The sequence below is a fragment of the Schistocerca serialis genome, chromosome 7, assembly GCF_023864345.2.
Source record: "Schistocerca serialis cubense isolate TAMUIC-IGC-003099 chromosome 7, iqSchSeri2.2, whole genome shotgun sequence".
Classification (NCBI taxonomy): Eukaryota; Metazoa; Arthropoda; class Insecta; order Orthoptera; family Acrididae; genus Schistocerca; species Schistocerca serialis.
In genome coordinates this window covers 114,804,515-114,830,305 of record NC_064644.1, presented here as the reverse complement: position 1 = coordinate 114,830,305, position 25,791 = coordinate 114,804,515, and the positions used below count along the sequence as shown (strand labels likewise).

Here is a 25,791-nt window from a genome sequence, read left to right as displayed (position 1 = left end):
GTGACCACAGGATATGTATGCTCTTTGTTCACAAGGCTCAGAAGGTACCCATGTTGGTGCTGTGTTCCTTGACTTTGTCTGATGCTCAAAGTACTATTGTACAAAATATCAGACCAGCTTTGTGACTGGCTTGAAGAGTTACAGGCAAATAGAATACAGCATGTCATTCTTAGTGGAGAAAAATCTTCTTTGGTAGGGGGGTGTAAAAGTAACTAAAGTCATACCCCAAGGGGAGTTTTACAGGACCTTACTGTTTGCAGTATAACTGACTAGTTGATAATGTTGGAAGAAGTTCCTTGAGCAGATTGTGGAGGATTCTGTTACATATAAAGCAGTTACAAGAAAACCTGCAGTGGTCGATGCTTGTTGATGGGATCAGCAGTTGTTCGTGGCACAAACAAATGTATGATGACAAAGCTGTCGTATAATTTCTGGAAACCCATTCTTTAAATATCTGGGAGTATACCTACGAAGCAATTTAAAGTGAAATGAATACATAAAGCTTACTGTAGGAAGGATAAATGTCAGACTGAGGTACATGGAAGAATCGTCAGGAGGATTAGTACATCCACAAAGTCAGTAGCGTACTAAATCCACATCCTGAAAATACTCAAGTACTGCAAGTCTAGGACCCTTTCTAAACAAAATTGATAGATTAAATAGAAGATTCAATGAAGAGCAGTGACTGTTGTCACAGGGGCGTTTAGTTTGCATAAAAATGTTAGAGAGATGCTAATTCATAACAGAGTGGTTTACTGTTAGATTTCCAAGGGCATAAATTCTAAAAGAGTCAACCGATGTATTGCTTCATCCTAACTGTATCTCATGAAAAGTTCATGAAAGTAAAATTAGAGAACTCAAGATCACGTGGAGGCTTACCAACAATCTGTCTTCCCACCCACATTTCATGATTGGAACAGGAAAGGGGAGAAGTGACAGTTGTACGTAATTACCCTCAGCCACACCTTATAAGATGGCTAGTGTAGTGTAGCTGTAGCTGTAGCTGTAGATGCAGGCGGGCGGGCAGGCAGGCAAGCAGGCAGGCAGGCATCTTACAGCATACAACACAGAGGGAGGGACAAGGGAGACCATATGTGCAATGTTACCACTATCGATTTTCATTTAATATATAACCAGCTGAAAAATGCTGCTGTTGGAGAACAAAAAGGTGAATATGCTCACCTTTAAAAGACTGACAGAAAACTGGGAAACCAACTGCCTCAGCCCTCATTCTACTGTTCTCGTCAAAACATTTTCGCATCCTTTTTGCACAAAACGTCCCCAATCCTTTTACCCCATCTCTCTTTGTAGTGAAGCCTTCATTCTTGGTATCTGCCTCTCACTACCACAGTCTGTGACCTCTCTCACAGTCTTTTCCTCCCATTGTCACTCTCTCCTGTCTATCCCACTGCCAGTCGTCATCCCTTTCTTATCCTCTTCCTTCCTGATCTCCTCTGCCACTTTCACTGTCTCTCTCTGCACCATTGCCATTTACTTCGTCCCTTTCTTTTTCTCTTCCATTGCCACTGACTCCTTCTCTCTCATTTGCAGTTTGGTGTGTTTCTCTTTGACCACCATTGTTTCCTCTTCACACATGTCCTTTGGGGTGGTTTGCTCGGGTTTTGACCTCTACACTGCGAAACTTCAACATGTGGGCATAGGGGATGGCGAAAGATACGGTAGGCAAATGTTTTTGTGAGTTTGCAAGTTCAGGTGGGGGATTCCAGAACCAGCCCCCTCCCCCTCCAAAGCCTGTGTATGGTCTCTCCACTCATCACTCTTTCATTTCCATTGCCTTGCTCCCAGGGCAGCTATCTCCATCCAATCCCCCCCCCCCCCCTCTCTCTCTCTCTCTCTCTCTCTCTCTCTCTCTCTCTCTCTCTCTCTCTCTCTCTCTCTCTCTCTCTCTCTCTCTCCCTCTCTCTCCCCCCCCCCTCCCCTCCCTCCCCCTCCCTCCCTCCTCCCCCCTTCCCCCCCCCCTGTCCGTTTTCTCTCCTGGCTGGCTCCTACCCTCCCTCCGCTACCACTGACTAACACTATCTCCTCTCCCTTTGTCTCCCATTACAGTTGTCTTCATCCAGGTCTTTCTCTTTCACTGCCTCTTTCCCTGTCGCACAGTCAGTCTCCTCTCATTTTGGCTCCCACTGGGACTATCTTCTCATTCTTCCACAATTACTGTCTCTATGCTGCTCTTTCAGTACAAAAAAGTGAATATGTTTCACATGCCAAAAGTTTTAGTGGGGAATGCGGAATGAGGATTGAGGCAACTGGTTCTCCACTTCCCCATCAGTCTTTTGAGGAGGATCATGTTCGGCTTTTTTGTGCTCTAGCAGGAGCTTTTTTAGCTGGTTCCTTTCTTTCCCCTGTTAAACAAACTTTGGAGAATGGCTGCTTAGAAGAATATCAGACCTAGGAAACTGGCCATTTGCGCCCTTATTTGAAGTATTACTGGCACATATGAAATTTATATATCTTAAAAGTGTAATACATACAAGTTCAAGATTTATTTTTAGATTGCAAATTTTGGAATGGTGATGACAGGAAGTATAATTATCCTTAAAAAAGCATGATGGTAGTTCCTGAGCAATTTCTACCTCTTGAGCTTGCTCATTTGACAGATGTGACACATTTGTAGCAGAATTACAGCAAATTGCAAAACCTAATGAGTACGCACAAAAATAGGTCAGTTAGGTCATATTGACTCAGCCATTTGCAACAGTAGTGTTATGTTTGCTAATGTTTATTTTGAAATTGATAACAGAAGGCAGCAACAATCAAGGGACAGGTAAGGAGATGTCCATACATTGTTCTCATACCCAATGTTTCCAGTTCGCGAGTGATAGATGGCTTGCATGTCAATAAAATTGTTGCCTGGCCTATGCTTGGGCACGACCAAAACACAAAATTGTGGCCTGATTTAATAGGAGGATGTGCTGCTTTGCTTACTTAAAATGAATTCTGTAGGTCAGTAAAGTTTTGACACTTTATATACATGAACACATTTACATGCTTCGACAAATATAAACAAGAAATAAGTATATAATATAATGTCAACACAAAATTGTCTCCCATCCAATGCAAGTTCACGTTACACTACTACACCTAAAAATCTACAACATTTTTAGGCTCCACTTATAGTATACCAAAAAATACAATGTTCACTTTGCAAGAATAAAGAATTTTGTATGACGAATTTTGTTTGTAAAATGCGTACACTGCCAGGTTGAATAATTTCCAGGTAAAGACAGTCTGTATAGGTGTGAAGTGCACATTGTACAGGTACAGCACATCATCAAAGTTTCAACACTAAAAAAGTGGTGCCCACTGTACAGGGACAGCCCATCATCAAATTTTCTTTGGAAGAAAAGTAGTGACTAAAAATGACGTCAGAACGCTTTCAATGACTCCAGAACCCTTGCCCCATGTGTTCACCATGTCAATTAAAACTATATATATGCCTCAGACTGGATATTATGTGCATAATTATGGTAACTTTCAACCTCTGGATTTCTGTAACGGATAATGTTATCAAAAAAAGTTCCATTGTTCCCTGAGCATCATCATCTTCAAAACATTTGGCAAAAATTTTGATGATTTGTCATGAACAGAAATTACGGAAATGACCATCATTGCAATAGGTACTTTTGGTAGCCAAAATGAAGGTTTCTTTGAGATTTTCTCAGGAACAACCTGTGAACAAATTGTGCTTCTATAAGCGGTCTAAGGCCCACGCGAGACCATACGTATTACGAAAGAACCACCCCCTATGCTCAATTAACCTGGGCTGGAAGAAATGCAAAGTGTTTAAATTTTGATCCTGTACTGTAAGATAGCTACAATATATCCGTTCTTCAGACAGTTATGCAGATTTTTGCATGACCCAAGGTGATCCAAAACACTTAATCCTTTATCTCTGTGATCAATAGAGCCTGCGACATGGTCATGTGAAAAATGGCATTTTCCCACCACATGACTCTTTGGAATGCATTGGTACTGTGCTCTGTCATGCATGGATTAAATAGGGTGCATCAGTCAACCAATTAAAATCTTGTCTCCATGTGATGTAACATATCAAACAAATTGATGTGTACCACACAATGTCTAGCAATGCATTTAGTGCTTGCTTTGCATCAGTCAACATAAAGTCAATCCATCTTTAATGCATTTAACACAGGTTAAATCATCATATTTGTGGTGAAAACAATTTTAGAAACATAAATTTTGTAATTGTCTGTAATTTAAAACAATCCATGTGTGAAACACACCCACGTCACTATGTGGCATGCTGATGATGACATTTACTACATTAATTAGCACAGCTGCTTGAATAAAAAAGTGCTCGGGTTTCCATCAGTGTCAAGTTATTAAAATTTCAAGAGATTTTGGCCAAGCACTGCTTGGCCAATTTAAAGTGCTATGATTGTCAGTGGACTGTTGGTATGCCCCTTGTATATACTAAGTAGTCAGTTGTGATGTCACTGGTGCCTAGGGCATTGCCATACACAGGTATATATTGGCTTGGCATTTGATGCGCTCACTTCAACCACATTATTGCTGGATCCCATGCTGTGCTGAGCTGAAGACCACCATCTCTATTTAATGTATTATCAGTGATTTCAATTTCAATGTCTTCTTTAATTACACAATCCTAGAAGCTGTTTGTTGTCAAATTTTATTCGGTGTCTGTTTTCTAAAGAATGCTAAGCTAAAGCAATTTCTTAGGGTAGCATAGGTGATAAAACCTCTCGTGTTCCTTTCTGCATTGCTCTTTGGTGTGTAAAGTTTGTTCAGCATAAGACTGGCTACACTCACAAGGTATCTTGTAGACACCTGGTATTCTGAGACCTGCTGCATATTTAACTGGTCTTAGTAATTGTTGGATTTTTGTTGGAGGTCTGAAGATTGATTTGATCTTGCCATTTCAGCAGGCAGCTTGCCCAACATGGAGCCAGAGAACAGCAAGAAAGCAAGTTTCTTTTCGTGCTCCTCATCAGTGGTCTTGTTGTGAGAGTCGTAAACTAAATTGCTTCATTTATTTGATCAATGTTGTAGCCATTGTTCATGAATACTTTGTGTAGGTAGCTCAGCTCATGGGACACAGGTTATCAGCATCCGATATTCTTGCATGACACACCAATGTTTGGAAAACATTGCGCTTCTGTGCTGGTTGGTGATGGCTGATGGCATGCAAGTACAGATCGGTGTGGATTGGTTTTTTATAGATGCTGTGGCCAAGGCATCCATTTTGTTTGCGGTGGACTAGAACATCAAGGAAGGGTAATACATCATATAATGGATGTTACTGTTAATGCCATTGAAGTGTTGCAAGAACTCAAGTTTCTCAAGTCCATGGGGTCAAATAACGAGCGTGTTGTCAGCATATCGAATGAACGACTAGGCTTTAATAGCACTATGTCTAAGGCAATATCCTCTAAATGTTCCATGAAGAGTGTTGCAACAGCTGGAGTTAACAGGCTACGTATTGCAGCACCATCCATCTGATCACAATATTGGCCATTGTACAGAAAATAAGATGATGTAAGAGTGTGCCAAAATAGCCTGACCACATCACTTACAACACAGTAATGAAAGTATTGTAGTCCTTCCTGCTGACAAGGGGAATGCAGCTGTAATTATGGAATAATACGTGGACTGTGATATGAAGATCTACGTGCTACTAGGTAATGTACTTATCAGAAACTCGTTAGCAACCTAACATCAAGGATAATAAGAAAGACATTTGAACTTCTCAAGCACTATGCGGTGGACGACCATATGTTCAAAAACTTTCTCCTACAGGCACATAGACCACTAACTGCTTATACTTTACTGAAGATCTAAAAGGACGGGATGCCATTCCGCCTTATCATATCCACCGTTGGTTCACCAACATACAAGCTGGCAAAGTACTTGGCCAATCTCCTCACGCCACATCTGGGGCACTGTGAACATCATATTAAAAATTCAGCAGATTTTTTGAACCAAATCAACCATCTTTGACTTAGTGAGGGTGACATCATTTTAGTTTTGTTGTGGTGGCACTGTTTACAGATGTGCCTTTCAAAGACGGTTTGGACCTAGTATCCCAGTTGTTCGTAAGTGAAGTGGTCAAGCCATTTAGACACACACTTGTATCTTCTTATTTTCTGTACAGTGGTCAGTGTTACTATCAGACAGATGGTGTTGCAATGGGTAGCCCGTTAGCTCCAGCATGTTGCAAACCTCTTCACAGAGAATTCCAGGGATATTGCCTTAGACACAGCACTGTTGTAGCCTAGATTTTTCTTTCAGTACATTGGTGACATGTTAGTCACTTGGCCCCATGTATGTGATGATCTCAACAAGTTCTTGGAACTCCTCAACAGCATTAACAGTAACATCCAGAAGGTAGAAAAAGAAGATGCATTGCCCTTCCTCAACATACTAGTCCACTGCAAACGAAATGGCTGCCTTGACCATAGCATCTATAGATAAACCACCCACACCAAACTGTACTTGCATGCCATCAGCCATCATCACCTGGGACAGAGGTGCACTGTTTTACAAACATTGGTGCACTGTGCAAGAATCGTATCAGATGCTGATAACATGCCCCATGAGCAGAGCCACCTACACAAGATCTACATGACTCAGAACAAGACCATCAACGAGATGATGGAAAGTAAACTTGCTTTCTTAATGTTTTGTGGCTCTGTGTTGGGCAAGATAAGCCACCTGCTGAAATGACACAAAGATCATGTCGCTCTTCAGACCGCCAAAAAAATCCGTCAATTACTGATATCAGTTAAAGATGCAGTAGGTCTCAGACCATTGGGATATACAAAATACCTTGAGAGAGTGACCAGTCTTATGTAAGACAAACAGTAAGCACTGTGGAACAACGCAGGAAGGAGCATGAGAGGTTTTATAGCCTGTACTACCCTGAGAAAACTGCCTTAGCTGAGCATGCTGTAGAAAACGGACACTGGATAAAATTTGATGAAACGTCTGTTGTGACTCGCGCAAACGGCTTCAGGGATTGTGCAATTAAAGTATCCATTGAAATAAAGGTCACCAATAGCACTCTAAACAGAGATGGCCACCTTCAGCTCAGCACAGCGTGGGATCCAGCGATTGCGTGGTTGAAGTGGGCACATCAAACGCAGAGTCAGCATAGGTCCTTATACGGCAATGCAGCGGGCACCAGTGACATCACAGCCAGCAACTAGTGTACATATGGGGTATGCCAGCAGCCCATGGCAGTCATGCCACTTGACAATGGCCAAGGAGAGCTTGACCAAAATCTCATGTAATATTAATTACTTGACGCATGTGCAAAGACAAGAACTTTTTGTTCGATGTTACTGCTGCAAGACTGCATTTTTACAAGCGAAGTGCTCGTTTTTAATTTTTATGGGGTGATTTCAATATGATCCTTAATTATTAAATGTTGCTCTTTGAAACTTACTTCAAAATATCTCCTCCTCTTCAAACTTTAGATTCATCCATTGGGAACCTCAGCACTCCATTTATGAGGAACTGATAATAGGGCCACTTGTACTGGTAATTAGGGCTGCTTGTACTGATAAGAATAGCATGAGCTGTCTTTGGTAATAAGATCTGTACATGCTGATTTTGTGTACAAATGGAATACACATTTGAAGTTTTCGTAGTGACTGATTTATTAATGAACATACTACTGTGAAAATGATTTTTTAAGTACTTTCGCAAGGAAATTTATTATGTAATGATATTCTGTATGAAGAAAGTGAAGGGAAAAAAAATGTGGGCAGGGTTTGAATCTGTACCACTAGCATGGTAGCTGTGAAACTTAGCCCTTGCAGTATGCGCGATCATTCTAAAGATGATTGACATTATGGATATAAAAGGTACACATAAAACTTAAGACTGATTTTGTCAGAAACTAGGGGCTGTCAAATGAAAAGCCGATATTAAGACACTCAGACAGATTACTCTGCAAAATACGAAAGGCTCATCAAAATCCATGATTAACAGGTCTGATGGTCCCCTTCTCAGTTGTAACTGGCTAACCTACGCAAGTGGGGCTCTGTCTGGGTGGACGAATGATTCCCTAGCATCTTGTAGGGCCAAAACGGTTCACAATAACAACAAAGTTAAAACTCCAGTGGAAGGGGTAGGCTACTGTATTGTTTTCTTACCCACTCCCAACATGCAGAAAGCCCACCTGACACATCTATTTCAGTGATGAATCACAGTAACAGAACAATGCCAGTTCATAATAATACTTGAGAGAATATCCCTGTTTTATGTACAAAAGCTTGTGGAGGGAGTTGCTGGTGTTCAGTGGACTGTTCTTCCTCATCCACCCCACAGCCCGCTACTTGCACTTTTTTGATTTCCATCTGTTTGGCCCAGTGAAGGATACACTCCATGGGAAGCAGTAAATGGCTGATGGGAGGTTATCGATGTAGCAAGATGTTGGCTCCATCATCGAGCAGTAGGGTCGTACCATGTGGGCATATAGCCCCTCCCAGTAAAGCTATCGGACTGAAAGGAGATCATGTTGAAAGAAAGGGTTTTGTAGCCAGAAGAGTGGGGAATAATATGGTGTATTGGAATCCTGAATAAAACAATGGGGTTTTCAGAAGCAAGTTTCGCATTACTTAATGAATGCCCCTCGTACTTTCGTTTAGCCATTCCACTTATAAGTTAATTGGGGTCCAAATACATAAGATCGCTACTTGATATGATGACTTTGTTTTAACTGAGGGTGTTGTGCATTTCAACAACTGTAGAATATGTCCAAGTCTTTTGCTGTGCAGTAATGTAGGCATTTCACTGGATGTCATTGTCTCTATTAGCAGGGTGCCATTCCATAACCTTTTAACAGACTTATGAAATGAATGCTTATAAAAGTCTTGTGTGTAGAGCATGACATGAATGCTTCTAAAAGTCCTGTGTCGTATATTGATACTTACGAAATGCTCTACACATTATATAAGTAATGCCAAATCTAATGTGGTGGCTTAAATCATTTTAACCCTTATCCATGTAGATGGTCCATCACTGAGCCCAGTTGATATTTGGTTTTGAAATGAAAGCAGCTGATGGTCAGACATGGATTTTATACATAGTTGCAGAAGTCTGGGCTATTCAAATAACGAATAGAGGCAAGTATTATGATCGTGGAAGTTTTTGTAAACTAGAAGCCCTTTGGTTCTGCTTGTGGATGACAGCATCCTTATGTTTTCTACTCACCGATGCTTTATCTGCTGTAACAGTACTTAAAAATTGCAGCATCAGTTTGACAGAAAACCCTGCTGCATACATGATTATTAAACTGCTGGAACTGATGCGTGAAGTAGGCCATTCCATTAATTTCTCCTGGGTAAAATCACACTGTGGGCTCCGTGGCAATGAAGCTATTGACCTCTTAGCCAAAGAACCTGCTGTGACAGGGTGTACTACTTGGACTGCAATTTCATGAATGGATTACCAATAAGTTCTACACAGAGGCATGATAGGAGAATGGCAACATGAATGAGAGGAAACGACGACACAAAGATGAGAAGTATGCAGTGATTTACCTGTCAGTCCCCTGTTCCACAAAATCTCATACAAATTCAATGCCTAGGCACCTTGCCTGTCTAATAGCCAGACTCAGTATTTAACCATGGATGTCTCTGTAAACAACTTTACATATTGCACATCATAGGTACATTTTTCTGCTCAGTTGGAGAGGAGGATGACGCAGATCACCTATTCTTTGGGCGCCCCGGACTTCGTGAAATACTACAATCCTTTAACCACAACTTTCAAAGCTTATTCATCCATTGCCAACCTACATGATTGCTTTGTTAGCAACGTAGGATCACCGACTTTCACACATTATGTACAGATTCACTGTTGCTGCAAGTATTCACTTCAAAAATGAACATATTACTGACAATGGACTGCACAAAAGCATTCTACAATGGTTACATTACAACTCTAATTTTCTATCAATACCTATATATTTTATCTTAAGTATGAGCTGGTTATGTTGTGTAAACCAAAGGCCAGTAAATTATATTTAAAAAATACTTTTAATGTCCATTAGAAGATCAGAGTTGGAGTGAATCTGTAATAAAGGTAATGGGGGAGGGAACTATCGTACTGTGATTTTACTTCTACTTCTACATCTACATCTATACTCTGCAAATTGCCGTGAGATGCATGGCGTAGGGTACACCCCATTGTCCGTGTTATTAGGGTTTCTTTCCGTTCCATTGATTTATCGAATGTGGGAAGAATGACTCAATTCTTTTGTGTTTGTAGTAATGGTTCTAATCTTGTCCTCATGATCTGTATGTGAGCAATAAATCGGGGATTGTAGTATATTTCTGTAGTAACCATTTAATAAAGCCACTTCTTGAAACTTTATTAATAGACTTTCTTAGAAAACCTTATGTCCATCCTCAAGAGTCTTCCAGTTCAGTTCCTTCAGTATCTCTGTGTGACACTCCCACACACAGATCAAACAAACCTGTGATAATTCGTGCTGCCCTTCTCAGTATACATTCAATATCCCCTGTTAGTTCTATTTGGTATGTGTTCCACACACTTGAACAATATTCTAGAACTGGTCACATGAGTGATTTGTAAGCAATCTCCTTTGTGGACTTGTTGCACTTCCCCAATATAGTATCAATGAACCAAAGGCTACCACCTCCTTTACCCACAACTAAGGCTGTGTGATCATTCCACTTCGTAGCCCTACAAAGTGTTACACCTGGGTAATTGTATGAGTTGGCCAATTCCAACATTGACTCATTGATATTATAGTTGTAGGATACTAAGTTTTTTTTAAATTCATTTTATGAAGCAAACAATTTTATATTTCTGAATGTTTAAAGCAAATTGCCAGTCTTTTCCTCATGATGACTTCAGATGAAGTGCCTGACCCATAAGGGATGTTTCTTTCATATTTTTCCTTTAGGCCATGTTTAAGTGTGGTTGATTTCCAAAGTTTTGATTGATTGTTGATATTAATTTAATTGGAAGATCGGCTGCTTTTCTCTCCCCTTGCCCCCCCACCCCTCCCCAAGTGTGTGTGTGTGTGTGTGTGTGTGTGTGTGTGTGTGTGTGTGTTCCATCTAAAGTGTTGTGTTGAGATCACGATGGTGTCATCAATCCGAAGTTTGGTGTGAACCCCACAGTACTTTACTAGACATGGCCGTATTGGAGTTGGTGTGGTGTTGCCTGCCTCTGACCTTTGAGATGACATACTAGCCAATTAAAGGAGGGATCTGCAGTGTAACATGATGGCAAACCATGGCTCAACACAATGCGTCATAATGGTAAAATTGCGTAATTATTCAGAAATAGTGCCAGATGTGAATGGAGAATGCGGCAGCTTAAAAATACTACAGAGATTCATACAGTTTAATGTTCATGAAATAAGGTGACCTCATCACTGTTGTTAGATGCCGTCAAAACAATAAAAGTATTTTATTTTCCAGTACCCCAGAAGATCATTGATACAAGAACATTTACGAGACCTAAGAAGCGTGTCAGCCGTCCTGCTCTGGAGACGATGTTGGAAGTACCAATTATGGAAAACCGCCAATTATTATCATCTCCTTGGTTTGCAAAGAACAATCTGTTGTCTTTGCGAGACAACATAGATGATGTCACTATATCATTTTCATCTGACGCTGACATTACAAATAAAACTCTGTGTAAAAGTGTTTCTCCAAGCATAAATTCATCTCCTCATATATCTGGTGTGCAGGTAAGACTATTAAGTAGCTATTTTTGTTTATGATAAACCAAGGCAAAACAATTACTGTAGTGCCACAGAATAAATTAGAGATATACTCAATTAATATTAAAACTACACCATCTTTTTATTATTTGCATTGCACTCCTTCAGGAACAGCCATATTATAATAAAATTAAATTCCTCGCATATTAATAATTAATGGAAACTTATTTAAAAGCTTTTTTCTCCTAGCTTGTGCACCATCTCTTGGATGACATTTTAAACTATGTTCTTAAAATCTGTTCAAAACCTTATTCTACTGCAGTGAGTTTTGACAGTTTACAACTGAAGTAAAATATGTATGTTACGCTATAAATAAAGGACTAGAACCAGAACTATGTCAAAATAGTTTTGAAAAAATTGCAATATTTATTTAAGCATTGTTGAGTCACCATTTTATTCCATTTGTGTGTGAAACAATTAAATTAGGACACAAGTAATTTATGATCAAGATATGGGGCAATATTCTTTGGATGTAGCAACTTTCATTACTGGCCTACTACACATAGCCAGTTCTGTTCCTTATATGGTTGGACATAAACAGTTTTGCCACAGCCTTTTATTAAACTGTAAACAAAAAGCTCACTCCTTTATTTCAGGAACCCTATTAATTAACCAAAATTGAATTCCTTCCTGTGTGTTTCAGTTCAGCTGTACAATATGTTTAAGAACTAGAGCCAGATATACCTGTTAGGTAACAAATATTGGATAGTTGATTTTACATATTTTAAATCATTTGTTCCTTATATGCTTCATTTTGTTTCACACAAGTTGTCAGAATAATTTACATCCATTCCAACTGTGTTGTCATTGGCTTATTTTTATTTGCTTTCCAATTCGCTTCATCTCTCATTTCTTACACCCTTTTCCAGGAGTAGAGTCCACACTTACATTCGTCTTTGAATTTTTTAAATCAACTATAAGAATGATGTTACTTGTAGCATTATGCAAACAGCACTGATTATTGGAGACGCTTCCAATCTGACAACCACAATGTCTATTTACACAATAATGCATGTAGCCTACACCTAATCTAAGTTTGCCAACACTCACTACCCAAATGCCAATTCTGGAACGTTTTTAAAAAGTAACTTTTTTAAAAATAACCCAACGTCAACTAACATTTTAAATCAACAATAATTTTAATGTGTCGAAATTTTCAAATACATGTGGTCAGTGCTGATACAGAGCCTGTGGCTGATTTTATATGGGACATGGCCAGCTTTGATGTGGGCAGGACATGGCCAGTTTCATTTCTTACATGCAAGGAACATGGACAGTTTTGTTAATAATGGCCAATTTTAAAGCTGCTTTCGAGGTACTTACGGTTAGTTTTGTTGAATGAAGGTATTGCAAGATAGTCATTGCTACCAGTACAATCAAAATTCATTCCTAACCTTTTTTAGTGGACATAGCCAGTTTTGATTCTAGCCCCCCTCAGTTCTGTTATATCACTGGTAACATACTTTAAAGCTTAATATCATGTATACCTCATGTCCAGTATTGCATGTTATATACACTGTGTGATCAAAAGTATCAGCACACCTGGCTGAAAATGACTTAAAAGTTCGTGGCACCCTCCATCGATAATACTGGAATTCAGTATGGTGTTGGCTCACCCTTAGCCTTGATGACAGCTTCCACTCTCACAGACATATGTTCAATCAGGTGCTGGAAGGTTTCTTGGGGTATGGCAGCCCATTCTTCATGGAGTGGTGCACTGAAGAGAGGTATCGATGTCGGCTGGTGAGGCCTGGTACGAAGTCAGCATTCTGAAACATCCCATAGGTGTTCCATAGGATGCAGGTCAGGACTCTGTGCAGGCCAGTCCATTACAGGGATGTTATTCTTGTGTAACCATTCCACCACAGGCTTTGCATTATGAACAGGTGCTTGATTGTGTTGAAAGATGCAATCGCCATCCCTGAATTGCTCTTCAACAGCGGGAAGCAAGAAGGTGCTCAAAACATCAATGTAGGCCTGTTCTGTGATAGTGCCATGCAAAACAGCAAAACAACATGAGAAACACCTCCACCTCTGAATTTTACCATTGGCAGAACACATACTGGCAGATGACATTTACCAGGCATTTGTCATACCCACACCCTGCCATCGGATCGCCACGTTCTGTACCTGATTCGCCACTGCACACAACGTTTTTCTTCTGTTCAATCGTCCAATGTTTATGCTCCTTACACCAAGTGAGGTGTCATTTGGCATTTATCAGTGTGATGTGTGGCTTATGAGCAGCTGCTTGACTATGAAATCAGCTTTATAACCTCCCACCTAACTGTCATAGTACTTGTAGTGGATCCTGATGCAGCTTGGAATTCCTGTGTGGTGGTCGGGATAGATATCTGCCTATTACGTATTATGACCCTCTTCAACTGTTTGCAATCTGTCAGTCAACAAATGAGGTTGGGCTGTACGCTTTTGTGCTATGTGTCCCTTCACGTTTCCTTTTCTGTATCATATCGGAAACAGTTGACCTAAGGGTGTTCAGGAGTGTGGAAATCTCGCGTAGAGACATATGATACAAGTGACACCCAATCACCTGACGACATTCGAAGTCAATGAGTTCCACAGAGCACCCCATTCTGCTGTCTCACGATGTCTAGTGACTACTGAGGTCACTGGTATGGAGTACCTGGCAGTAGGTGGCAGTGCAACACACCTACTATGAAAAATGTATGCTTTTGGGGTTGCCCGGATACTTTTGATCATATAGTGTGTCTAGTTAATGCTGTGGAAACAATCAGCATATAAACAAAGACAAGTGCATTGCACATCAGAGCCGTGGTATTACATGTAAGTAACATCTGATTTTCAAATTCTTTGTGTATGGTACAACTGAATTAGGTATCCATGCTACGTCAGTTTGTAAACCAAATGGGGTATATTGAACTGTCAATGTTAAGTGATTAGTAGTATCGAAGTGCATATGTGGAACACCAAACTATTTCATTATTTTGTTATATTATTATATTATATTATTATAGCTAAAAACAAAGATGATGTGACTTACCAAACGAAAGCGCTGGCAGGTCGATAGACACACAAACAAATACAAACATACACACAAAATTCAAGCTTTCGCAACCAACGATTGCTTCATCAGGAAATAGGGAAGGAGAGCGAAAGATGAAAGGATGTGTGTTTTAAGGGAGAGGGTAAGGAGTCATTCCAATCCCGGGAACGGAAAGACTTACCTTAGGGGGAAAAAAGGACAGGTATACACTCGCGCACACACACACACACACACACACACACACACACACACACACACACACACACACACATATCCATCCGCACATACACAGACACAAGCAGATATTTGTAAAGGCAAAGAGTATATTATCATTACGTACACTCAGGTTATCCAAAGGAAAAAAAACTTGTTGACAATATTACGGAAATCAGATACTAGATACGATATTGCAAGTAGAATTTGACAGAGCTTTAAGACAAAAGAAGGCTCACGGAATTGACAAAATTTCCTGAGAATTATTCAGATCCTAGAGAGATAACGCTATGCTCCCAGTGTGCAGGATAAATGAGGTAAGCAAAATACCCTCAGACTTCAACAAGAATGTAATAATTCCAAAGAAGGCCAGTGCTGACAGGTGTGAATATTACCAGACCATCCAGTTAACAAGGCATGGTTGCAAGATAGTGACATGAATTATTTATAGAAGAATGAAAAAAGTAATAGCTGATCTTGGGAAAGATGCAGCATTTTTCCCTTCCGTGCTGCATGTCTATCCTCTTGCTAATGTTTTTCCCCTCCCTTGAGAACATGTCTGGGAATGTTGGGCATTGTCTGTCACAGACATAAGAACAGTCTCACCTTCATTTTTCGCTCCCTTTTCCTTTCTTTGTTTACCTTCTCCTCTTGTTCCTCTGCTTCGGCGTTTGAGGTTCCTCTTTTTCTTCTTCCTCTGTGTGCTCCTGAAGGCCAGCCCAAGCATCTGATGCATAACAGGTGACTGGGTAATGCATAGTCCCCAGCCCTGGGTCGACAGGTAGGGTTTACACGTACCCCCTGGTACAGACCAGGCAGGGTTTGCACATACTCCCTGGTACAGGCCAGGCCCGGGGAGGGATGATTGCCTGAGCTACAGCTGTCTGATTGCCCGTTGGTCAGGTGTTCGGGAGGTGTGACCAATCACCTAAGGCAGGTGCGCCCTCTTGTAAAGAGGGCCCCCAGTTGGAAGGAGCACGCCTTCAGAGACGCTGGCAATCGTGGAGAATTTTCTTGCAATGAGTCAATCGTCTTTCCAGTCAACGTCTACGAAATGTAAATGTAATGAGGCTAAAGATTCCAAGACCCTCCCCTCCTGCACCATGGTTCCTCGTGGTCTTACATGCTGAAGACAGTCAGTCCTTTGCCACAGTAAACCCGTTTATTATTCAGAAATGTGTTGATGTAATTGCCGGCCCTGTGAAATCCTGCATCATTTACGGAATGACACTTTGCTTTTGGAGACTACTTTTGATTCTCAAGCTGCATGCTGTCTCACTTCTCTACAGCTACCCTGTTCATACCGAGGCTCATACAACTTTGAATTCTTCCTGTGGTGTAATTTACACCAGGTTGCTCGAGGGTCTAAGTGAGGCCAAAATCCAATCTTACCTCTCTGATTGGGGTGTCATTGCTGCCCATCATGTAATGAAAAAGGTAGATGCCTCCTTTAGTGCCCACCCACACTCTTTTTCTCACCTTTGATAGAGTGGTGCTTCGGTCCAAGATCAAAGCAGGCTATAAAATTAACACAGTGTGGCTGTACATTCAGAACCTGATGCACTGCTACCAGTGTCATCATTTCAACCACACTAGAACATCTTGTCAACACCCAGCCAAATGTGTAATCTGTGACAGGGTTGTGCACGAGGGCGATTGTGTGCCTCCTTCTCCCCAATGTATCAACTGCAATGTCAGCCATGCCGCCTCTTCCCAGGATTGCCCCATGTAACTTGATGAGTGGGCTGTCCAGGAGATCCAGGTAGAAGAAAAAGTGCCTTACCCAGTCGCTCACAAGTTGCTGGGTAGTCACAAACCATGCGTTTTCCCGTCTGGGACATATAGTTCTGTTCTTGTTACCCCTCGCTCCATGAAGGACATGGCCATGCAGACATGCAACCTCCAATTCTGCTCTGAGGTTGTGAAATCGCCCAGTGTCAAGGTAGCATCGCCACCCCCCCCCCCCCCCCCCAGTCCAGCTGTGCAACAAGCCATCAAACTCTCGCCTCAAGTGGAGAAACCACCAGCTACACAACCAATAAGTGAGAAAGGACTGAAGGAGTAGTCCCGTGAAGACTTCCTCCATTCCTCCAGCCAAACAACACCTGAGTCTTCCTTTAACCAGAAAGGCTCGAAGAAGTCCACCAAAGGCAAATGGTCTTCTCCTTCACCAACTTGAAAATCCTCCTTGACGGTGTTGCCACGTGATATTTTAGCCCGGCTAACACATGGGCCACATGGAGCAGGATCCTCCTGCTTCTGTGCCCTGTAGTAGTGACTATTCAATGGCTGTCACTCGGCAGCTGCTGAGGTGACACACCTACATATCTTCATCATGACTCTCCTCCAATTGGAATATTGGCAACCTTGGGTCCCACAAAGAGGATTTACAGTTGCTTTTTAGCGTCCCCTTGTAGTCTGCCTTCAGGAAACAAAACTGTGCCCTCACGACCGATTTGTACTTTCACATTTTTTACTGATTCATTTTCACCTTTCCCCTGAAGTCAACATCCCATCTCATGGGGGCGTCATGTTGCTCATACAGGATGACATTCATAGCCAATCCATCTCCATCAATACTCATCTTCAACCTGTTGCAGTTCGCGTTTTCCTTTCCCACCGGACATTTTCCCTCTGTACCATTTATGCCCCTCCGTCATTTGATATCTACAGAGCAGACTTCCTTCAGCTTATTGGGAAACTTCCTCCCCAATTTAGGACCTGTCAGAGAGGTGCCCTCTTGGCTGACGTTCTTACTTACCCTCTTCTCCTTTAACACTGGAGCACCCACTTTACTTTCCCACTCCTTGCACATCTGTTCCCATTTGGACCTATCCTTCTGCACTGCCTGCCCAGCTTGCCCATCGTCTTGAGTGGTCCATTTTTTCTGACACCTACTCGAACGACCATTTCCCATATGCTATCAGTTTGCTGACTCCTACCCCCATGTCCGTATACGCCCAAATGGCGGCTTACTGAGGCTGACTGGAAGCTTAATTCCTCCCTGGCAACCTTTGAAGAACAAGATTTCCGCAGTTGTGGTGGCCAGGTGGAATATCTCAAAAACATTATCTTTTCTGCAGCAGAACGTTCCTTTACTGGCACTTCCTCTTTACCACCTCATGTCCCAGTCCCTCGGTGGACTGAGGCATGCCGCAACTCAATTCACGCACGGAGAAGTGCTCCCCGCATTCCTAACCATCATCCTACGATGGCAAACTGCATTCGTTATAAACGGATCCGTGCAAAATGTTGTTGCGTTCTTCGGGATAGCAAAAGACCTAGCTGGATTTCACTCACTGGTTCTTTTATCAGTTCTACCCCTTCCTCTGCCATGTGGGCCAACCTATGACAGCTCTCTAGGACAAAAATCCATTCACCAGTTCCCGGCCTGACAGTAGCTGATGATGTCATCGTGGACCCTATTCCTATCTCCAGACTCCTTGGGCCGCCATTTTGCAGAAGTTTCAATCTCTTCCCACTATCACTCTGCCTTCCTCCATCGGAAACGAGCAGAGGAGGCTCGGGCGATACCCCTCTCTTTCCTGAATTGTGAGTGCTAGTGTACCTTTACTATGAGGGAGCTTAGGTCGTGCTCTCAGTTCATCCCGATCCTCCGCCCTAGGGTCAGACACTGTCTACATTCAATGTTGCAGCACCTTTCTCCTGCAGGCAAGCACTTCCTGCTTAACACATACAACCACATCTGGGTAGAGGGCATATTTCCCGGACACTGGCATGAAGCCACTTTCATACCTATACCTAAGCCTGGTAAGGACAAAAACCTTCCTTCTAGCTACCGCCCCATCTCTCTTATCAGCTGCATTTGCAAGGTAATGGAATGTACGATTCATGCTCGGCTGGTGTGGTGGCTAGAGTCTTGCAATTTATTGATGAACACACAGTATAGATTTCGAGCACGCCGTTCTGCAGTTCACTCTCTCGCTACTTTGCACACCCATGTCATGAATGGTTTTCTGTGGAAATTGCAGACTGTTGCCATGTTTCTCAATTTGGAGAAGGCTTATGACACCTGCTGGAGAACTGGTATCCTCCGTACTCTTTACACATGGAGTTTCCATGACCACCTGCCCTGTCTCCTTCAGGCATATTTTAAAAGACCAAGTTTTCAAAGGGTTTGTGGGCTCTGCCTTGTTGGACACCTTTATCCGGGAAAATGGTGTGCCTCAGGGTTCCATCCTGAGCGTTGTACTCGTTGTTATTGCCATTAACCTTATAATTGCCTGTCTTCTGCGGGGCATCTCTGGCTCCCTTTTTATCTGCCAAAACAATATGGCAAATGCCTTAATTTTTAGTTTTGGACCTCTGTTTCTGTAAGGTGTCTTTTTTAGCCCTTTTTCCACCTGCCTGTTTTAGCTGGCATCTGTTATGTCAATTGGGACTGACATATAGTTGTTTTCACTTAAAACTTGCAGGCCGATAGGCCGTAGTCGATGTATAAAACTCTCCCCTGACATTTCGTCTCCGACTGTGGGAGACGTCCTCTGAGGTAACACAGATTTTACCACGGAGGATGTCTCCTGCAGTCGAGACGAAATGTCAGGGGAGAGATTTAGACATCGACCACGGCCTATCAGCCCGTAAGCTTTAAGTGAAGACAATACTGGCCATGGAAGCCTACATTGTATGGTATAGTTTTTAATTCATCTCTGTCTTCATGTTCTGTAGTTTTGACTTGGGCGCATATGACCCCAGTTGTTTTTTGCGCCCTAAAGCAAAATAAACAACAGAGTGTAATAGGGTTATAGTCTACCCCAGTGTTGGGAAAATAGTGAAGGAAATAGAGGTGAAATTTAGAAATATAATTGAAGTTCAGGGTGAAGAAATAAAAAGCTTGAGGTTTGCCGATTAAATGAAATTCTCTAAGAATTGGTAAATGACTTTGAAAAGCCATTGAATAAAACGGATAATATCTTGAAAAGGGGTTACGAGATGAAAATCACTAATGATGAGGGAACATGTGGGTACCTCCGCTTACCCATCAGTCATGCAGCGAGTCAGCTTCACTGTTGCACTCTGTGGTGACAGGAATTCATAAAGTACATGTTTGCAACACCTGTGTTTATTCTGCACAAATGAGTGACAAAAATGAAACCAGATTGCAGTGTATATTAAGTGGCGATGATGATAATGGTGTTTGCATAACAATTCCACTCGAACACTGATCCCAAAGGGGGTACATTCCTCGGTGGCAAGTGCATTTTCTGATCACATTAGCGTGGGGGAATGAGGGACATGTATCCAGAACGAAGTAAACTTTCCTTGCAATTGTCTGGCGCCATGTATTTCGCAGATTCGTCAAAGTGAAAGTGAAAACAGGTAGTGCTGAACTAACTTCTGTACATGTCGGTGGGGATCCGTGTTAAGCTCAACCCATATGGTCCGCTGCTCGCAGAAACATAATCCATAAAACACTTCTGTAATGTTTGGTGGCTCAGCTAACACTCATACTGCTTTTTGTCGTAGCGTACCCATGTGCACTACACATCGTCAGAATTTTGCCTATTGGTAAGTAAGCGCTCCAATGGATACCTGACGCAGCGAACTTGGACCGGCAGTGAGCAGCTCTGGTCCATTCGACATTTTTATGGCATGGTTTCGCAGCATAGTTTAAACAAGGGCAGTGGGTTGTTGTGAAATTATATTGGGCTACAGTGAAGAATGAAAAAGCTGCTAGAAGCTTACCTTGGGGAAAATAAATTCAGATTCCGGATAAATGTAGGAACATGCAAGGCAGTACTGATCCTATGATTTCTTATGAAAGATAGGTCAAGGAAAGGCAAACATACGTTTATAGCATTTGTAGACTTAAGCTTTTGACAATGTTGACTGAAATGTTCTCTTTGAAATTCTGAAGGTAGCAGCGGTAAAAAACAGGGAGTGAAAGGCTGTTTACAACTTGCACAGAAACCAGATAGCTGGTATGGCTCGAGGGGTATGAAAGGGAAACAGTGGTCAAGAAGTGAGAGAGACAGGGTTCTAGCTGATCCTCAGTGTTGTTCAATCTGTACATTGAGCAAGTAGTAATGGAAACGAAACTAAAATTTGGAGCAGAAATTAAAGTTCAGGGAGAAGAAATAAAAGCTTTGAGGTTTGCTGATGACATTGTAATTGAGTCAGAGACAGCAAAAGACTTGTAAGAGCAGGTGAATGGAATGAACAGCATCTTGAAAGGAAGACACAAGTTGGACACCAACAAAATCAAAACAAGGATAATGGAATACAGTCGAGTTAAATCAGATGATGCTTTGCGAATTAGATTAGGAAATGAGACACTTAAAGTAGTAGATGAGTTTTGCTATTTGGGCAGAAAAATAACTAATGATGGGAGAAGTAGAGAGGATATAAAATGTAGGCTGGCAGTGGGCAGAAAAGTGTTTCGTAACAAATGAAGTTCGTAAACATCGTATATAGATTTATGTTTCAGGAAGTCTTTTCTGAAAGAATTTGTCTGGAGTTTAGCCATGTGTGGAATTGAAACATGGACAATAAACAGCTTAAGGAAGAAAAGAATTGAATCTTCTGAAATACGGTGCTACAGAAGGATCCTGAAGATCAGATGGGTAGATCGCGTAATTAACGAGGATGTACTGAATAGAAACTGGGAGAAAAGAAATTTGTGGCACAGTCTGTCTAGAAGAAAGGATCGGTTAAGACACATTCTTAGATGCCAAAATTTAGTACTAGATGGAAGTCAGGGGAGTGAAAATCGTAGAGGGAGACAGAGATGAACATCGTAAGCAGATTCAGGAAGATGTAGGTTGCATTAGTTACTTGGGAATGAAGAGGCTTGTACAGTATAGAGTAGCATGGGGAGCTGCATCAAATCCATCTTCAAACTGAAGACCACAACAACAAATATGCCAAAGGAGTTACATGTAGGAAATCCCACAAAAAATAGTAGACGAATTCCCATATTTTGGCACCAAACTTCTGATGATGGCCGAAGTTGAGAGGGTGTAAAATACAGATTAGCAATAGCAAGAAAACCTTTTCTGAAAAATAAAAATTAGGCATCATCAGATATAAATTTGTGCTACAAAATTTTACATAAAGTTATTTGTCTGAAATGTAGCCTTACATTGGATTGAAGCATGGATGATAAACATTTCAGCAAGAAGGAATTAAAAGCTTTTTATGTCTGGTGCCGCCAAATAATTCTGAAGATTTGATTGCTAGATTGAAAGCTAATGAATAGGTACAGAATTGAATAGAGACTTAAAGAAAGAGTCTGTTGATACAACAGACTATGAGACATCGAGGAATTATCAATTTGGTAAAGGAGGGAAGTGTTTGGGGCAACATTCTAGAGGCTCCACTGCAGTAAACAGGTTCAAATGGATGGAGGCTGTGGTAGTTGAGCAGAGGCTTACACGATAGGCTAATGTGGGGAGCTGCATCAAACTGGTCTTCATCTAGAAGCCAACAACAATTGTTTCTTTTTAGTTACTTTATATAGATACAGAAATTAGACTGTACAACATTTAAATTAATTATTAAATAAAAGAGAGAAAGTAAACTGTAGAAAATAGTCATAGAATTTAAAAATCTTTACTCCGTAAAACTTGTCAGCCATTTGTTTCCTTAAAAACACCTGTCCAGAAAATAACTGCACAGTTCTAATATACTGTTTCTTTACAATATAGCTTGTTTTATTTAGTAATTATATGACTTGTTGTAACACTCTAATTTCTGGTCTGGTATGTTGCCATTGTTGTTTTTAGTCTAAAGACTGATTGGAGGTAACACTCTGTATTAGCCTGTCCTGTGCAAGCCTCTTGATTGTCAGATTGACAAATAGAGGGCAGGAATTCAGAAAATATCGTTCTTGTGAAACAAAATTAGCTCTTTATTCCCATGAAGTAATAAGTGCTATCAGCATGGGATATCAAACTGATTCCATAGTTTTAGGTTTCCTGGAGGCTTTCAATACCATTCCTCACAAGTGACTTTTAATCAGATTGCCTCAGTTGTGCAACTGGGTTCCTATCAGAAAGGTCGTAGTTGGTAATAATTGATGGAAAGTTGAGTAAAACAGAAGTGACTTCTGGTATTCCCTAAGAGAGTGTTATAGGCCCTCTGCTGCTCTTTATCTATATAAAAGATTTAGGAGACAATCTGAGCAGCCAACTTAGATTGTTAGCAAATTGTAGTGTCATTTATCAACTTGTAGAGTCATCAGATGATCAGAACCAATTGCAAAATGATTTGGATAAGATACCTGTATGGCAAGTAAAGTGGCAATTGACTCTATATAATTAAAAGTGTGAAGTCATACATGTGCATGCTAAAAGAAATCCATTAAATTTTGGTTACATGATAAATCGCACAAACCTAAAGGCTGTAAATTCAAGTAAATACTTAGGAATTGCAGGTACCAATAACTTAAATTGAAATGATCACATAGGTAATGCTGTGGGGAAAGCAAACCAAAGACTGTGATTTATTGGCAAGAATATTTAGAAAGTGCAACACCATGCTTGTTTGCTTTCTTCTGGGTTATTACTGTGCCGTGTGCAGTCTACACCAAATGGGACTGACCAAGGAATTTGAAAAGTTCAAAGAAGGCAGCTCATTTTGTATTACCGTGAGATAGAAGAGATAATGATATAGTCACGATATGTGAGTTGGGGTGCCAATCATTAAAACCAAGGTGTTTTTCATCATGGCAGGATCTTCTCGTGAACTTTCAATCATCAGCTTTCTCCTCATATTGCTAAAGTATTTTGATGGTGCCCACCTGCATAGGGAGAAATGATCACCATAATAAAATAAGAGGAATCAGAACTCACACAGAACAATTTAAGTGTTAGTTTTTCCATGCACCATTCGAGAGTGAAACGGTAGAGAAATAGCTTTAAGGTTGTTCAATGAACCCTTTGCCTGGCACTTAATTGTGGATTGCAGAGTAATCATGTAGATGTAGGTGAGATCTGTGCAGAACTACTGCAACCTACATCAATTTGAACATATAATTTTTGCCCCACACAGTTACCTTTATTACCAAATTGGCCATTTCTGAGTGATGTCCCTTATGTATCTTAGATCTACTGATCCCGTCTTGTAGTCAGGCTGTGTGACAAATTTGTTTTCTCTCCAACATTACTCAGTATCTCATCATTATGCACCCAATCCACCCATCTGATCTTCAGCATTCCTCTGTATTAACACCTTTTAAAAGCTTCTAATATTTATTGTTTGCTATGTTTGGCCACCTTTAATGCCTCATTTCCTACACTTAATTCCCTCAGCTTCATTTGGTTTAATTAGACTGCATTCGATTATCCTCATTGTACTCACAACATGTTCAAGATACTGTTTCTTCCATTCAGTTGCTCTTTAAAGTGCTGTGATGTCTCTGAATTAAATATCACATTGGCAGACCTCGGTTTTAATTGTCCTTTATGTTGTGCATTAATATTTTGTGCAACATTGACGATGAAATAGGTCAGTGACAAACAAGTAGACTTCAGTGTTGCTCGTCATGTACACTGGTAGCTCAGTATACCATTGCATGGCATATAAAAATAGCTGGCGCGTGGAGTTGTTTGGGGCTGTAAACTGTCCTACCAGACACCAGGTAGTGTACTATTGAAAGTGAAAGTAATTGTTATTGATGCATATGATACCATGGTTCATATGTTTATTACACATGCATTTGTAGTCCTACTTGATTCCTCAGCATAAGCTAGATACGTAACATATTTTACAATAGTGGACAAAGGGTGTTAACATTTGTATGTAATGATAAGACTCTGTGTTAGTTGGTGTGGTACTGCATGCCCTTCTATTATAATAAAATTTTCTCATTTTGTGTTGTGCCCGGTCTACCAGGTGTAGACATAATTATTAAAACTAGTTGCAACGTAATATAGGCTTTTCAATACAATTCCTCACAAGCGACTTCTAATCAGATTGTGTGCCTATGGACTATTGCCTCAGTTGTGCAAGTGGATTGCTGTCAGAAAGGTTGTAGTTTGTAATAATTGATGGAAAGTCAAGTAAACCAGAAGTGACTTCTGGTATTCTCCAAGATAGTGTTATAGGCTTTTTATGAAATACTTAAAGAGTCTTCTCTAGGAACTCTCAAAAACATTTATTATATTATACCTGCAATATTTAATTTTTTTCTAATTGTTCATTTCTTTATCCTAGACGAAGTTCGAAGTACCAGCAATGGAAAATCGGCAATTATTTTCATCTCCTTGGTTTACAAAGAAGAACCTACAGTCTTTGGGAGATAATATAGAAGACGTATCTATAACATTTACATCTTTGACATCTGAACCTGATATTTTAAATCAAACTTTCTGTAAAAATGATTCACCCAGCATAAATTCATCATTTCGACACATATCTGGTATAAAGGTAAGGTTGTTTAGTAGTTTGTTCTGTGTGTAGTGTACATTTAAGGCTAAACAGTTGTTATTTCTTACAGTTAGTTCCATAGGTACACTCAGCACTTGCTGATTCCATTCATGTGCCTTTTATCATTTGCATAAGTGCTCTTGTAGAAACAGCCATGTTGTAAGAAGCTATATTTGTTACAACTTTCCAATAAACCAAAAGTATTAAAAAACAAAAAAAAACAAACAAAAAAACGCCTTTACAAGCTAGTTAATTTTGCTTATTTTCACCTAGAATGTAACTCTGGAAATCCTTGGAAAAAAGTTACCAAGAAAAGCAATTCCCACATTACACCTGACATACTATTTTTTTTATTATTATTATTCCTTTCTTCATCACTAAAAGTTTTATTGAAATG

General features: G+C 40.6%; 1 protein-coding gene across 3 annotated transcripts in view; it reads left to right on the top strand.

Annotated features, from left to right (window-relative positions):
• LOC126412637 (uncharacterized) overlaps positions 1-25,791 on the top strand; it is a 172,121-nt gene that overhangs the window by 31,287 nt on the left and 115,043 nt on the right. For all 3 annotated transcript variants that reach the window (XM_050082315.1, XM_050082316.1, XM_050082314.1), the window contains exons 3-4: positions 11,463-11,734; positions 25,182-25,394. Coding sequence is in view for 1 of the 3 variants with exons in the window: in XM_050082314.1 (XP_049938271.1) it covers positions 11,463-11,734; positions 25,182-25,394 (485 nt within the window). In the remaining 2 variants the exon portion in view is untranslated. The remainder of the gene's footprint in view (positions 1-11,462; positions 11,735-25,181; positions 25,395-25,791) is intronic.